This window comes from Artibeus jamaicensis, unplaced genomic scaffold (genome assembly GCF_021234435.1).
Source record: "Artibeus jamaicensis isolate MK-2021 breed Jamaican fruit bat unplaced genomic scaffold, CSHL_Jam_final scaffold_612, whole genome shotgun sequence".
Lineage (NCBI taxonomy): Eukaryota > Metazoa > Chordata > Mammalia > Chiroptera > Phyllostomidae > Artibeus > Artibeus jamaicensis.
Genome location: NW_026522049.1, coordinates 1,030,839 through 1,046,003, shown reverse-complemented (window position 1 = coordinate 1,046,003; position 15,165 = coordinate 1,030,839). Strand labels below are relative to the sequence as shown.

Below are 15,165 nucleotides of genomic sequence, written 5' to 3'. Positions count from 1 at the left end.
TTGAGGATGAAGGGCGTGTTCAGAGTGACAGGTGGAGATGAGAATTCTGGCCGTGGTGCAGAGGGCTCCTTGGGGGAGGAGGCACTGGGTCATGAAGTTCCTGGAGAGCAGACTGTGGGAGAGCAGACTGTGGGAGACGCAGCCACACACGCTGAGTGGGAAAGAAGAGGAAGGAGACGGAAGTGGACATCCGTGAGCAGCACGTGGTGGCAGTGTGTGGGTTAGAACACCACCTGTGCTGGTCTCTCCCTTTCCAGCTCCTCCGCAGTGCTGGGCAGGTGGTCCGTGGCTGGCCTGATTCTGTTCTGAAGAGCCCAGGACGGAAACCTTGAGTTGTGGGCTTCCTAGGAGATGTCTGGGCTCAGCGGCTGCCGCCTCGGCCAGGGTTTAAAAGAAGGATGCTTTGTGGAGTGAACTGAGTCCTCAGTGCCAAGCATAGCGCTTTCAGTCTCAGGAACAAATAAAACATTTACAGGCCCTCTTTCTTCATTTTCTTTCAGGACCTAGTTCCTTTGCTCCCCACCCCACCCCACCCTGTGCCAATTCTGCATCTCAGGTTTGTCTTCATCTTCCCACTTGAATTATCCTTACCCCAGCGATTCCCTTTAGTTTCCTGTACTTACTGCACTTGTCCTTTCTGCCACCTTTTAACATGGTTTCCACTTCTCCTGAAACTGCATCTGTGGGCCTGTGTGTGATCATGAAAGGCGTAATCTGAGCCCTGTGCAGAAGTCTCAGACTTTTTTTTCAGGACCAGCCTTGTGAAGTAGGTACTGTTTGTGGCTGCTCTTGGCCCATGAGAAGGTGGAAGAAGCACAGGAAGGATAGCTGGAGGGTGTGTACCTGCAGACATGGCCACAGAGCCCTGCCCCCCACACTTGGCAGCCACCAGAGGGCACTGGCGTTCCAGAGCCAGCGCCAGATGTAAAGGCCATATATTTGGGCAAGCAGTGTGTGGGGCTACCTGAGTTTTTGGAAGGTTAGCTTGGCAGGTTTGGAATGCAGAATCATGCTGGAAAGCCAGCAAAGCCTGAGGAAAGGCACCCGGCAAACCGTGTCTCTGCAGAACAGTCTGGGCCTCTCGGAGAGCATTTCCAGGACTTGGGGCTGCAGTCCCCATGCAGCTGGGGCTCCTGGCAGGGCCACTAGTATTGAACCACGTTGAGCAGGCTCTTCCTGCCTGTAGTGCTAGTGTTCACATCCTCTCTCAGGGAGCCTGTGGTGGTCTGAAAATGGAGCTGTGCTAGAGGCTTACAAAGCACACCCGTGGCCTGGAGTTTTTATCCTGTCCCTCAGCTGAGTTTTGACTTTACAGTGTGTTCCGAGGGGTCTTGGGTCAGCCTCTGTGAGTGGGGGCGGGTCAGGGTGGGACCAGCATGTGCCAGGGGGCTTGTCAGGCCTGTGCATGATTGCAGGCCTGCTGGCCTGTCATTGCCTTTGGGGAGGGCAGATGTCCAGCACGGTGTTAGGCAGGTGCAGAGCCCAGGCGTGTGCACGTGGGGGAGGGGCGACATGCATGTGGTGACAGTGGTGGCATGGAAAGAACTTCAAGGGTGACAGCGGATGGTTGAAGTCTGTAAGGGGTATAGTAACAAGTTTCAGGAAAATACCTGAAGTCACCAAATAGCAGAAGCAGAACTCAGAGGGATTTTAAGGACCTGAAGCCAGGGGGAGCAGCAGCAGCAGTCCTGTGGATTGGGATCCCAAAGCAATGCCCCAAATAGGGTTTCAGGACCCCTGCCTGTGAAGGGCCACCTCAGAGCCTTTCATCCATCGCCTGAGAACCTCAAAGCTCCTCTTCTTGCCTAACAGTCACAGTGATCACTCAGAACAGGCAGCAGTGCAAGGTAGTCCTTCTGTCATTCTCTTGTCCTGTAGTGTTGCCTCCCGATCCACACCCGTGTATCTCGGAGTTAATGGCAGAGTGCAGTGGTGTTGACTGTAGTCACGGAAAGTATAGCAGATCGCTTCTGACCCTTTTCATCTTGCACAGTTGACACCTCACACTGGGTGGACAGCAGCTTTTCGTTGCCTCCTCCCAGCCCCTTGCAACTCCCATTCCACTCTCTTGAGTTTGGCTGCTGCCGATTCCTTACATGAGTGGGGTTGAGCAGCATTTGTCCCTCTGTAGCTGGCTTGTTCCACTCAGCCTGGTGTGCTTACGCGTCTTTGTGTTGTGGCATGCGGCAGGACTACCTTTTCATGGCTGAATAATATTCCACCGTGTGCACCACATTCTGTTCATTTGTTTGTTCTGTTGGAGAACATTAGGTTGTTTCCATTTCTTGGCCATTGTGAGTGGTGCTGCTGGGAATATGGGTGTGCGGGTGTCTCTTCAGGGCCCCAACTTCAGTTGTTCTGGATAAATACACAGAAGTGGGATTGTTGGTGATTCTGTTCCTGATTTTTTGAGGTATCTCCACAATGTTTTCCACAGTGACTGCACCTTTTTACATTCAAGGGACAGTGCACAGGGGTCCCGTTTCTCCACATCCTCACCAATATTTATTATATTCTGGGTTTTTTTTTAATGAATATTCTAACAGGTATGAAGTGATAACTCACTGAGGTAATGATTTACATTTTCTTGATGATTTCTGACATTGAGCGTCTTATCATGGACATTATTTTTGGCCTTTTTTAGAGAAATGTCTGTTCAAGTATTTTGTCTATCTTTTAAATTGGGTTATTTGATTTTTTGTTCTTGAGCTAGTTGTAGGGGTCTCTCTGACTTCACCTCTCAAACCTCCATCCCCCTGTCTGAGGAACTCACATTTCCTGCCACTCCTCAGGCTCATTCTCTGTCCTGCTATTCCCATCTCACCAGCCTGCTTTTCCCACTGTTCCCTCGGTTTCTAAAATGTTCTCAGACTCAACTTAAACACATCCTTAACAATCCAGGTCAAGTCAGAGTCCCACGAGTCCTCCCTGACCACCCAGCCAGAATGGCTTTCTCTCTGCTGACATCTCTAGTTCTTGTTGACTCTTGCTTTTGAGAAATTGGCAAAGCCTGCTGCCCCGGTTTGAGATGGTTATGACACATGCAATATTTTATGTTCACTGACCTTCAACATCTCTCCTCTCCAGGACCTTGCAAACCACATGCCACAGTCTAAGGAGGCAAGAAGCCCAGGAGAAGGTTGGAGCTGCACTGTAGGCCTCTGTGTGCTCTGCAGCAGAAAGAGGACAAGGAGGGAGCAGAGTCTTGAGTGCACAGCCACTGTTAATCCCAAGGGAGAAAGATGAGCAGGACAGGGACAGTGAGGAAAGGGAAAGGCTGGTGACCAGGGCCTTTTAGCAAGGTGGGATTGGAACAGACAGCAGGTTTACATGAGAAGGCCATGACTGTGACCTGGGATGTGCTCTGCTGGGTTTTGGCAGGCAGGGGTGGACAGGTGTGTGCTGGGAGCCGGAGAGAAAGTGAGTTCCCTCACAGCTCCGCGGGTGGTCAGAGCAGCTGCTACGAGCAGAGGCTCTCTGCTCAGAACAGACTCCGTGGCTTCCAGCCTATGTGGCCTTGCCAGCCACGCTGTAGGAGTGGTGAGTCCAGGGAGGCCAGAGGGCAGGCCCTGGGTTGGACGTGTGACGTGGCACTTGAGTTCTGTCACACTGCCTGCCAGAGGCTGGGGGACCACTTTCAGGGCCTCCCACATCCACGGAGGTTCTCCACCTCATAACCTTCATCGCCCTCCCATGTGACACCCCCACACCTTTCATAGGTCAGGGCTTTACAGCCTCCAAGACCTTCCCTTCCGCCTCGCCCCAGCAGCCTGCTGGGTCCTGATGATGTCATGGCCAGTTCTGGTCCCTGTGTTCCCGGGTACCCTGGGGGTGTCAAGTAGAGGCCCAGTTATGGGGCCTCAACCTTGTATTTTTGGAATATCCCTGAGTAGAGCAAAGCCTACCCTCTGTGACAGCCTGGCCTCACCTCAGCAAGGGGAGGGAAAGTGGAGCAGGTGGCTCCATCCCCTCATAAGCTGCCCCTGCTCCCACTGCCTGACAGAAAACACTGACCCTTCTGGCTTCTTCCTGACCCTTTCCCACCCCTCCAGTTGTCATGGTCCTGGGGCCCCAGGGCCCCAGCCTAGCAGGCATGTAGAGTCACCTGGACACTTAAAGCAAAAAGAAGTAAGTTCTTAGGCTCTGTCATGGAGCACCTCTTAAGCAAGGTGTGGCTGGGCAGGAATGTGATGTTTTTGTACCTATTTACGTGAAGAAGTGGAGAGGCACGTAATGGGCTTACTGAGTAGTAAGTCATTTCTATTTTTTCCAGAGTGGCATGTGTTGTCTTAGAATTCAGAGGAGTAGATATCATTAAAATCAAGAGACAGATTTGAGAGTGGCCAGTCTTTCAGAAACTGCTCACCTTTGTGCCTGTGCTCCTCTGCTCTGCAGGGGGACTGGACCTCATCTTCTTGCCGGGTCTCGGGTTTGACAAGCAAGGCAACCGGCTGGGACGGGGCAAAGGCTACTACGACGCCTACCTGAAGCGCTGTGCGCAGCAGCAGCACATGAAGCCCTACACCATGGCCTTGGCTTTCAAGGAGCAGATCTGCCTACAGGTCCCTGTGGACGAACATGACATGAAGGTAGATGAAGTCCTTTATGAAGATGCCTCAGTGTCCTGAGTCCTGCCAACTGCAGCCAAATAACCAGAGTTTTGTCCCGAAGAAGCAGTGCGCCACAGACTGTGCGTTCCCTGGTCAGAAATTGGCTGAAGCTGCTCACTGTCGGGAGTACGGCTGTGTTGTTTCCAGTGTAATTATAAAATACCTAACATAGAGCCATCTTTAAAAATTAATACACTTTGAACAGTAGAACATTAATTAAAATGGAGGCTATTGCCATAGGATTTGAGCTTAATTTCCTGGCGTGATCGTGACAGGTTGATCTTTTTGCTTTCCAGTTTAAGTTACATATTTATGAGGAACTGCTCTGGTTCAGAGTGAGAGGAAGGCGGACCCTCCAGAGTGGACGCTCTGTCATTGAGGCCTTCCACGGGCCTGCTCGGTCTGGCAGGTATGTGGAGGCTCCACGATGGTTCCTTGATTTGTGGTGTTTGCTTCCTGTGCAAAAAGTTCCTCAAGAATATTACTTCTGCACTTCAGTAGATATCTGGACATACAGTGATTGGGAATTTTTTGGAGGTGAGTTAATTGAATACAGGCTATTTTCACTTAAAACATGGATCTATATTCTTTGCACAATAGCATATGATTTGATGTTTTATGCACAAAAGTGAAAACATATTAAAAACATCAGTTGACCTAATACTGGCTTTTTATAATACAGTGTAGTATAGAAATGAGGGAGCAGCTTCCGTTACTGTGCTGGTTGGAAGTCTGCTGTGTAACTTCCACCTGAGGGTCACTGAGATGTCGGTTCAGCTGCAGACTCGGTCGGGTCTGAGCTGGCGGGACAGTGAACTGAATCTCCTGAGCTGGGGCTGGTTTGAGTTTCAGCACCGTGCGTTGTTCTACCCAAGGGCTGCGTTCACAGACCTCTGCCCTGCCCCTCGCCTCGGTGCAGGCGGATGCAGAGGCCACTGGCTGGGACCCAGGTGCTGAGAGTCCGGGGGAGGGGCTGCGGGGTCTCCTGGAAATGGGGCCATTCCCTGGGGTCCACTCAGGTGGTCACTGTGCAGAGGATGCTGGGAAGGGAAGAATCAGCCTAGATGATGTAGGTGATGATGACTCTGTCACTCCAAGGCACAGCAGAAGCTGAGGACAAGGCTGGAATCCTGGAAACGAGCACCCCAATGAGGAACTAGGGGCAGGGATAGCCCAGAGACAGGGCAGAGCAATGGGATCCACGCAGAAACACTGGTTCCTGTGGGCCCCCCATGCATCCCCATCTCTGTCTAGTCTGTGGTCTGTGCCTCATTCACTTAGAAAGTCCACCTAGTGTGTGCTGGTCAGGACGTGTCAGTCACGCGCCCTCCTTATGGACTGATAAACGTGTAGGCACGGTGTCTTCGTTGAGAAGCGTTCTTCTTGGTCCCGGTTTTTTTCTCTTCTCTCAGAGGTCATTGGAAATTCAGTTAATTGTATTGTGGTTTAATCATGTTTACATGCTGCTTTTTCCACTGGCTCACGACCAGATTCTCTGCCCAAATGATGGTTTCCCTGAGGACCCCAGTTTAGAGCACTAGCCTGTGAATTCCTGACAAAGGAATGGACCCCTGTGCGTGTTGCCCGTGGTCTCTGAGGTTTTCTTGGAGGAAGAAATGGTGTGATGGCTGAGGCTGGAGTTCTCCACAGAGGGTGCCCAGCTCCCGTGGTACCACAGAATGGGAGGACCTCAAGCCTTGGGGGCAGAGGCTTGTGGAAGTAAAACTCCAGACCCTCCAGGGCCTATCAGGATGCATAACTGCAATGGAAGGCTGATTTGCTGACTAATTCTGGTTTGTCTGGGTTGTTATTATAGGAGGATCAGTGTCCCTTCAGGGGGACATAGACTCTCCAAGGGCTCTGACAGGTGTGGTGCAAGGACCCTGGTCCTGGGGGTGGGTATGCAGCAGGCTTTTGAGGAGTGCTTTCTCTGCTGGGAACCAGCAGGCATTGCCCTTCTAGGGTCCACACCACCTGAGAGAGGGCACAGGGCTTGGTGGAGGGTAGATGGAGAATGAGCTTCATAAAAGGGTTGGAGGATGTGTCTCAGATGTAGGCTTCCTCAACTGGACTCTTGTGTTAGACACACGCATCCTGCATGCATTGTGGGCGCAGCTGGCTGGCATGCCCACGGGCCTTCCCACAGGGGCAGAGGACACTGTGTGGCAGCATCAGATCCAAAGAAAGCTGGGCGGGTGGAAGCCAGCAGCCTTAGTTTCTAAACTGGCCCATCAGTGAGGGGAGGCAGGAGGGGACAGGAGTCTTATTCTGGCTGAAGTCCTCCCACAGAAGTGCATTCAGCCAGGGAAATGGAGGTGCACAATGGTGACTTTGCATTTATTTACATATATTGGCACTTGCACTTCCTTCTGACTCTGGGGGTATCTCTGCATTTCTCCCAGAGGGAGACTGAGGCCAAGGTTCTGCTCTGAATAAGTGCTGAGGACTTGAACCAGATCTTCTCTGATTTTACAGCCCGTTCTTTCCACTGCCCTGCGCTCTGGTAACCCTTTGCCGTCTGTGAAGGACTCCCGGCTTCTCTCTTCCCAAGCCTCCTGTGAGCCCTCCCATGTCCTGGGGCCACCAGCTCAGTCTATTTGAGCTCCCTCGGGTGCCCAAGTCTACCAGCGCTCCCACGCATGTAGGGCAGGTGTGAAGAGGCCGGCGTTCCTGGCCTAAGGTGGGGAACCCTGGGTGAAGGGCTGCTGGTCTCCTTTGTTTCTCCTCCTCCTGGACTTTACACTCATCAGTTTCTACAAAAGCACAACTTTTAAGCTTTTTTTTTTCATCTTTTTAAAATACCTTTTATTGATTACGGCATTACAATTGTTCTATTTCCCCCTTCATTCCCCTCCACCCTGCACACCCCTCCCCCACCATTCCCCCCCTTTAGTTTATGACCACTTGTCTCAAGTTCTTTAGATTCTATATCTCCCCTACTATTCTTGCCCCCCCAATCTATTTTCTACCTACCATCTATGCTACTTATTTTCTGTACCTTCTCCCCCCTTCTCCTCCTCCCACTCCCCTGTTGCTAACCCTCCATGTGATCTTCATTTCTATGGTTTTGCTTCTGATCTAGCTATCCTCTTAGTTTGCTTTTGTTTTAGGTGTGGTTCTTAGTAACTGTGAGTTTGCTGTCCTTTTACTGTTCATCTTTTTTATCTTCTTTTTCTTAGGTAAGTCCCTTTAACATTTCATATAATAAGGGCTTGGTGATGATGAACTCCTTGAATTTGATCTTATCTGAGAAGCACTTTATCTGCCCTTCCATTCTAAATGAAAGCTTTGCTGGGTAGAGCAATCTTGGATGTAGGTCTTTGGATTTCATGACTTGGAATACTTCTTTACAGCCCCTTCTTGCCTGTAAGGTCTCTTTTGAGAAATCAGCTGACAGTCTGATGGGAACTCCTTTGTAGGTGACTGTCCCCTTAGCTCTTGCTGCTTCTAGGATTCTCTCCTTCATTTTAATCTTGGCTAATGTAATGATGATGTGCCTTTGTGTGTTCCTTCTTGGGTCCAACTTCTTTGGGACTCTCTGAGCTTCCTGGATTTCCTGGAAGTCTATTTTCTTTGCCAGATTGGGGAAATTCTCCTTTATTATTTGTTCGAATAAGTTTTCCACTCATGGCTGTTCCTCTTCCCCTTCTGGCACCCCTATAATTCTGATGTTGGAACGTTTAAAGATGTCCTGGAGGTTCCTAAGCCTCTCATTTTTTTAAATTCTTGTTTCTACATTCTTTTCTGTTTGGTCATTTTTTTCCTCTTTCTGGTCCACTTCTTTGATTTGAGTCCCAGTTTCCTTTCCATCACTATTGGTTTCCTGTGCATTTCCCTTCATTTCAATTAGTTTAGCCTTCATATGTTCCTCTAATTTGTGACTAAAATCAGCCAGTTCTGTGAGCATCCTGATCACCAGTATTTTGAACTGTGCATCTGAAAGTTTGGCTATTTCTTCATTGCTTAGATTTATTGGTTCTGGGGCTCTGAGTTGTTCTTGAGCCATGTTTTTATCTTTTCGTGCCTGTTACGTATGAGGAGCAGAGCCTTAGTTGTTCACCGGGGCGGGGCCATGCAGGTTTGTGATGCTGTAGGTGGGGGTGGGTCAGAGAGAGGCCACCCAGGTCACTGGTTTAGGACGCTGTAGGTAGGGGTGGGGTCAGAGAGGGACAATGGTGGTCCCCTCTGCTGCTTCCTGCCACTGGGGCCTGCACTGTCTGTCTCACCACTCCCTGCTTCACCAGTTAATCTGCGCGCAAATGTGTGACCGTGGTCAGCCCTCAGTGAGTCCCCCACCCCGCGCCCTCAGTGGATCCACCCACTTCTCCACACCTGGGATCCGCCTACGGCTGCCAGTGTGCCTGGGTTGAGCCCGGGTCAGTCCGGTGGATCTTTCCTGCCCGACCCCGCTCTGCTGCTGGCTCTGCCCCTCTTACCGGTTTGGATAAAGGGTTCGTTGTTGTCAGACTTCCGTGAAGTTCAATTTTCTGTGGTTTTGGCTGTGTTTTTGTTGCTAAAACTTTGTTGTTTTTAAACTTGGTTGTGGGAGGAGGCACAGTGCTTCCACCTACACCTCCATCTTGGCGGAAGTCCGGTATTTAATTGCTTTTAGGCTTTTCTTAATCAGCAAATGCTTCAAGGCAAATGGCTATGCCAAATAGGAAGTTCACCTCTGTGATTTCTTTCTTCTGTGATCTCACTGGCTCAATGACCTCACCCTGTTTGATAGTTCGCTGTTATTCCTGAACAGAATTTTTAAAACGTGTTTGGTTCATTGTTTATGTTCATTTTGGTAGAAGAGTTGGTGTGTGTAAGTTAGGCCAGACCTCCTCAGGACTGAGTTTCTGCTCTCTCCAGGAAATAGAGTGTGATATGCGCCAGCTCCTTGCCAGGTCGCCAGGACCACCAGAGACCCTCGTTTAAATGGGGTGATTTTCTGGTTTTGCGCCAGGCACGCTGATCACAACGGGAGGAAAATGGCTAAAAATGTGTAGTTCTAGCAAACACTCTGACAAAGGTGCGCTTGAGAGACGCTGGGTCCTATGTATGTGCCAGTTGTATTCTGATGGCCTCCCCAGGTACCCCAGGAAGCCCCCCTGCGCCGTGGACCCGGTCACTTCTGTGGGGACAGAGGTGGCTGCTCTGTTAGGCAGAGAGGGCAGCGCTGCCTCTTGCACTGCCTCTTACCACCACCTCTCAATGTATCCTGCATTCTCTAGCTCCAAGAGAGAGCTTCCTTTGCTGAATTATTTCCAATTTCTTCCTTAGACGTTTTAATCAAGAGATGAAAAATGATTGGTCTTTTGCCAACATTTCAGTCTAAGAGGGTGTTATTGCCTCTCAAAGGCACATTAATTTGCAGTGACTTGTATAGCAGGCAGAGTGGCATTGCAGAAAGGGACCCAGAACCTAGGGACTGGGGACGAGCCCCAGGTCTTGGGTGACCCAGGAGTTGAGGGAGGAGGCACTGACCACCTCTCCTCCTCCCTCGACTCAGGCAAGTTCCCTTGGCCTGCTTGAGTGTACCTGCTTGTTCTCCAAACTGCCCGCCGTGGCACTGGTGTGAAGTTCCAAGCTTCCCCACTGGCCTGCTGAGGCCCCAGGAAGACTTCCTGCCTGGACTTCTTGCCCTTCTCTCCCTCAAAACTTATTTCTTGTCTTCTCACTGCACTCCTCTCCTTCTCCCTTCTCCCTTCTCCCTTCTCCCTTCCCCCCTTCCCCTTTCCCCCTTCTCCCTTCCCCCTTCCCCCTTCCCCCTTCCCCTTTCCCCCTTCCCCCTGGCCTCTCACGTTCCCTCCCTTTATCATTCCTTGCCCTGCTCTCTCCACAGCTGCCTGCCTTCACCGTGGGCTCGGACGGGAAGACAGAGCTGTGAGATTCCCTTTCTCCGGGCCACATAGCAAGGCCAGCTTCCCCGGATCTCGGGCTCAGCGGGGCGGGTTTCTCACTGTCTGACCCACGGGCTCCTGGCCAGTGTTGCTCAAATCAGTAACAGCACTGAAATACTCCCAGTGGAAAGAGGTACATGAAAAGGTAATTCATGAGAGACACAAATAGCCATTTATCTATGAGAAATATTTTGTTTCACATATCATCAAAGAAATGTAAATTATACCAACGTGAGCATGCCTGCTTTTGGTAAATTATACCAACGTTTGTACCGTGAGCGGTACAAATGGCTCAGAACAATAATGAGTGAGTTTTGACTCTGACGCAGGAAGTGGACACTCACACACTGCAGTGAGGCTGTAAAGTCTTCATTCCTTCTGGAGAGCAATTGAGCAAATATAACAAAAATCTCCTGGTTTTCCAAGACTATACACCCTGTGTTTTCACTTCCGGAGCTTATCCCAGGGAAATAGTGTCAGCTCTTGGAATGGGCTTTTTGCCCATTGTGTCGAGCAGGGGCTGTTTTCACAGTGACAGGTGGGGCCTTCCCGTGAAATAGTCCAGGCAGTTGGCAGGGGGCTGGGCCACGAGTCATCTACTAAAGTGATAACAAGGCCGTATCTCATGTTAGCACACCCCCACATCTAGGGAGCATTGGTTAAGGAAAGGTGGAAGGGGCAGAACCTGATCCTGAGCCTGTGGGCAGAGTGGCCTGTGTTCCAGTTCTGAGCCTGCCTCACACTCGGAGGCCTTGAGGTCACCTGGTTCTCCCAGCGGCCATGCCTTTGTCAGTCAGACAGACTCGACCTTGCCCTCACCTGTTCAGGCTCCTATTTCTAACTGTGGTTGTACGTCACCCTCACACTGTCGTGTGTGGACAGGTCAAAGCAGACCAGCTGTTAGCAGGCCATCAGCTCTTCTGTCCTCCGTTGATAAATGAGAAACCCATTGCCTTTGTACATGCTCTGTTGCAAAAATGGAAAAGCTTCCTGAGGGTCACAGAGGACAAGGACTTAAAGGAACCAGGATGGCCTGGCCAGTGACCCAGGTGGTGGCTGAGTTAAAGCTGAGCAGGATCTGGGGGCCCAACCGTGCACGCAGTTCGGTTTGTGGTCGGTTATGCATGAGGATGGAGAAGTGGGTGGCAAGCCCTGGCTGGGACTGCAATGTCAGCAAAGCCAGAAAGCAGTGGCGGGGAGAGCTGCTGGAGCTTCGGGGGCTGTTCAAGGAGCAGCTCCTGCTGGAGGTCCAGCGCCAGGTCCCAGTGGCCAGATATGGGGACTTGCAGCCTCTGAAGGGGTGGGGGGCTGGCCCGGCAGGGCCCATTGTGGGGAGAGACATGGACGTCTTTTTAAGGCTGGGGGGCAGGCATGGCAGGTGTTACTGGAGAGCCCAGAAATGAAGATTTGACACGCAGATGTGTGCAAGCTGTAGGTCTGCATTTACGAAAAACAGGCCGTCCTGGAGAGCGGGTAACCCACGCACCCATTTGGAGAGAACCTGACAAACCAAACTCACTGACATGGAAATCAAGCTGTCGACCTTCTGCTCACTGCCAGGTCAAAGCTGAACCTTTAATACTGATGTCCTGATCTCGAGGCGCCCCAGGTGGTAGCAGTAGGCATCACTGACATGGTGCTGCTTCTCCACAGAAACATTTTCCGCTCTCCGACCGGAGCGTGGCTTTCCCACCCACCGTGTGCCCTGCATTAGACTTCTCTGCGTGTGCAACAGGCTCACTAGGAAGCTGCAGAAATACTTTTACTCCACAGTCCTTTTAATTACGGCACGTACCCAATTTTATTACCCCGTCACAGGTACAATTAAAGTTCACCAACTTACTTGGTGTGTGGAGAACTCCTTCATTTCCATGAGGTCAGAGGAATGTAAGAGAACAAATGGGACCCTGGGCCGCAGAGGACCCGGACTGATTTATCGCTGCTCTTCCCGCAGCAGCAAAACCGGCTGCGACTTGCCTCAGCACAGTAGGTCTGGGCAGGCGGTGTGTTCTGTGTGTCCTCACGTCTCAGCCGTAGGGAAAACGCGCTCTATCCCCGGTGGGAGTTGTCATTTCACTGGCTGCATATTGATCACGGTGCACAGCACCCAGCGATGTGCCACACACAGCAGATTGGTGGGAGCCTGCAGTCTCGTGAAATTGCTTTTGAATATTTGCAGACCTTTTCCCACTCTCAGCTGAACGCATGAGCTCCTGCCCGAGATGGAAGGATGCTGTGTTGAAGCGCTCTCCCACATGGCCCTCTGGAGGGTCAGGCCCTGTGTGCTGAAACCTTCCCTGGCAGGTTCCCCTCAGTCACAACACCTTTGTCCCGAAGTTCCCATCCACAGGGGAAGGGGAAGGACTGGAGGCACCCCCTGGGTGGCAGTACCAAGGTCACAACTGGTCAGTGGTGGTGGCTGGATTATTCCTCACATCTGGCTGTCTGCAACACCTTGGCCTGCCCCCCACCCCCAGAGCTCAGAGTGAATGCCCAGGTGGCTCCATCCCCTTTGGCCTTCTGTTTGAGCAGTTGGAGCCCATTTTTCTCCGTCAAAGTGGAGCTCCAGGTATAGGGTGCCCGTCTCTCCCCCCACCACTCCAAGGGGTATATCAGTGTCTCAGGTAGGGTTCGCTCAGAGAAGCGTGCCCAGCACAGTAGGCACCATAAAAGTATAAACTACTAGTTAACAAAACAAGATTTACCCCGCTAACCATTTCTAAGTGTATACAGGTCAGTGGCATTTTCAGTACAGTTGCCTTATGGGACCGTCATCAGCATCACCCATTTCCAGAACTTTTTCAGCTTCCCACACTGAGCTTCTCCCCATTAGTTAATAACTCCCATTCTGCCCAACCCCAGGCCCTGGTGACCACCCTTCTACTTCCCGTCTCTGAGAAGGGTGGCCCTGGATGCCTCATGGAGGTGGAGGCATGCAGCGCCTGTCCCTTTGTGACTGGTTTCTTTCACTTAGGGCAGTGTCTTCAAGGTTCATCCCTGTTGTAGCCAGTGGCAGAGTGTCCTTCCTTGTTCAGCCTGCATAACAGTTCGCTGTATGTGTAGACCACGTCTTGTTTAGCCACAAATCGGCTGATGGGCATTTGGGGAGCTTCTGCCTGTCGACCTTTGTGAGTAATGCTGCTGTGAGCGTGGGTGTGCAATTATCTGTCTGAGACCCTCCTTTCACTCCTTTTGTGATATACCCAGAAGTGGGATTGCTGTATCCTATTACCACCGTATGTGTAATTTTTTTGAGGAACTGCCATACTGATTTCTGTAGCTGTGGCACTATTTTACATTCCCATCAGCAACACACAAGGGTTCCAGTTTGCTCAAACCCTCACTGACATTTATTTTCTGTTGTTTTTTTTTTTTTAATTTTATTTATTTTTAGAAGAAAGAGGAGAGAAACATAAATGTATGGTTGCCCCTCATGCACCCCCTAGTGGGGACCTAGCCCACAACCCAGGCATGTGCTCTGACTAGGAATCGAACCTGTGACCCTTTGGTTTGCAGGCTGGCTCTCAATGCACTGTGCCAACCATCCAGGGCATTTTTTTTTTTAATAATAGCCATCCTCGTGGATATAAAGTGCTATCTCATTGTGGCTGTGATTTACAGGACATGAACATTTAAGGTTTGGACATGTTGGGTTTGAGACTCTTCTGAGACAGCCCAGGGCAGGTGTCAGGCGTCCAGCGGCCATCAGAGGCTGGAGTCCAGATAGGTTCCCCCAGTCACCTCCAGCTGCAGTGGAGCTGGGAGGTACTTTAAATTGGACATCTCGCATGTGGAACAAAATCAGCATTCTGGGCTGGAGGAGGGGAGATGATGGGGAGATGATGGGGTGAAGGTGGGGGAGGAGGGGGGGATCATGAGCTCGTGGGCGCCCCAGCAGGGCTCATTATCAAGCTGAAATGTCACGTCAGGAGCTTTACACGGTGCGTGAACTATTTTCATCTCTTTCTAAATGGTCTTTCTTGACTCAGCGAGTGCCCCAAATGTTTCTAGTGAGTCTCATTTGCACCCTCATTTGAATCTCCTTCTTGACAAATGCCCCGCTCATGAGACCGTAACATTTTCCTTTATTTATAAACAATTCTTTCTGGCTGTTTAAGGGAGGGGGAAAGGATAATTAAAAAATACGTAATTACCCGAAGACTACATTAATTGTACGCCGGTGTCCCAGCAGGCATCTCCAGCCTGGAGAGTTCATGAACGCCCGGAGGAACACAATGAACAAATGTCACAGAAGACCAGCACTTTGAATTATTGATTAGAAGGGGGGGTTTCCTGGCTCCTCGGGTCTAACTGCGAGCTCTAGGAGACACGAGGCCGACAGGAGGGACAGAAGACGCAGACATTTAAAGGAGCAGAGAGGTAGGGAGCTACTAGACTAGTCTCCCCCCCACCCTCCACCCTGTTCTGTGAAGCTGTCTCTGTGGGCTTCTCAGCCTGGTTTCTCCATCTCAGGCCCTGGATGCGTTCACTAGTGCAGGGAGAGAGCCAGTTCTGCCCTGCCTGCCTCGGGGCCCTGCCCCCCCCCCCCCCCCGCACTGGCCACCCTGCACAGCCTACAGCCTACAGCTCACAGCATCGGTCTCTGTCCCTCAGAGGGGTCTTTCCTGGCGTCCCCTTGCCCGCCCTCCATGGACTCATCATTCATG

At 51.1% G+C, this 15,165-nt stretch overlaps 1 protein-coding gene across 4 annotated transcripts in view; it reads left to right on the top strand.

The window, feature by feature from the left end:
- MTHFS (methenyltetrahydrofolate synthetase) overlaps positions 1-15,165 on the top strand; it is a 66,368-nt gene that overhangs the window by 13,043 nt on the left and 38,160 nt on the right. For 2 of the 4 annotated variants that reach the window (XM_037155919.2, XM_037155924.2), the window contains exons 3-4: positions 4,396-4,589; positions 4,907-5,019. In XM_037155919.2, the coding sequence (XP_037011814.2) occupies positions 4,396-4,589; positions 4,907-5,019 (307 nt within the window). Of the gene's footprint in view, positions 1-4,395; positions 4,853-4,906; positions 5,283-15,165 lie in introns of those variants that run through there. The other 2 variants (XM_037155916.2, XM_037155925.2) reach the window with 2 other exon arrangements.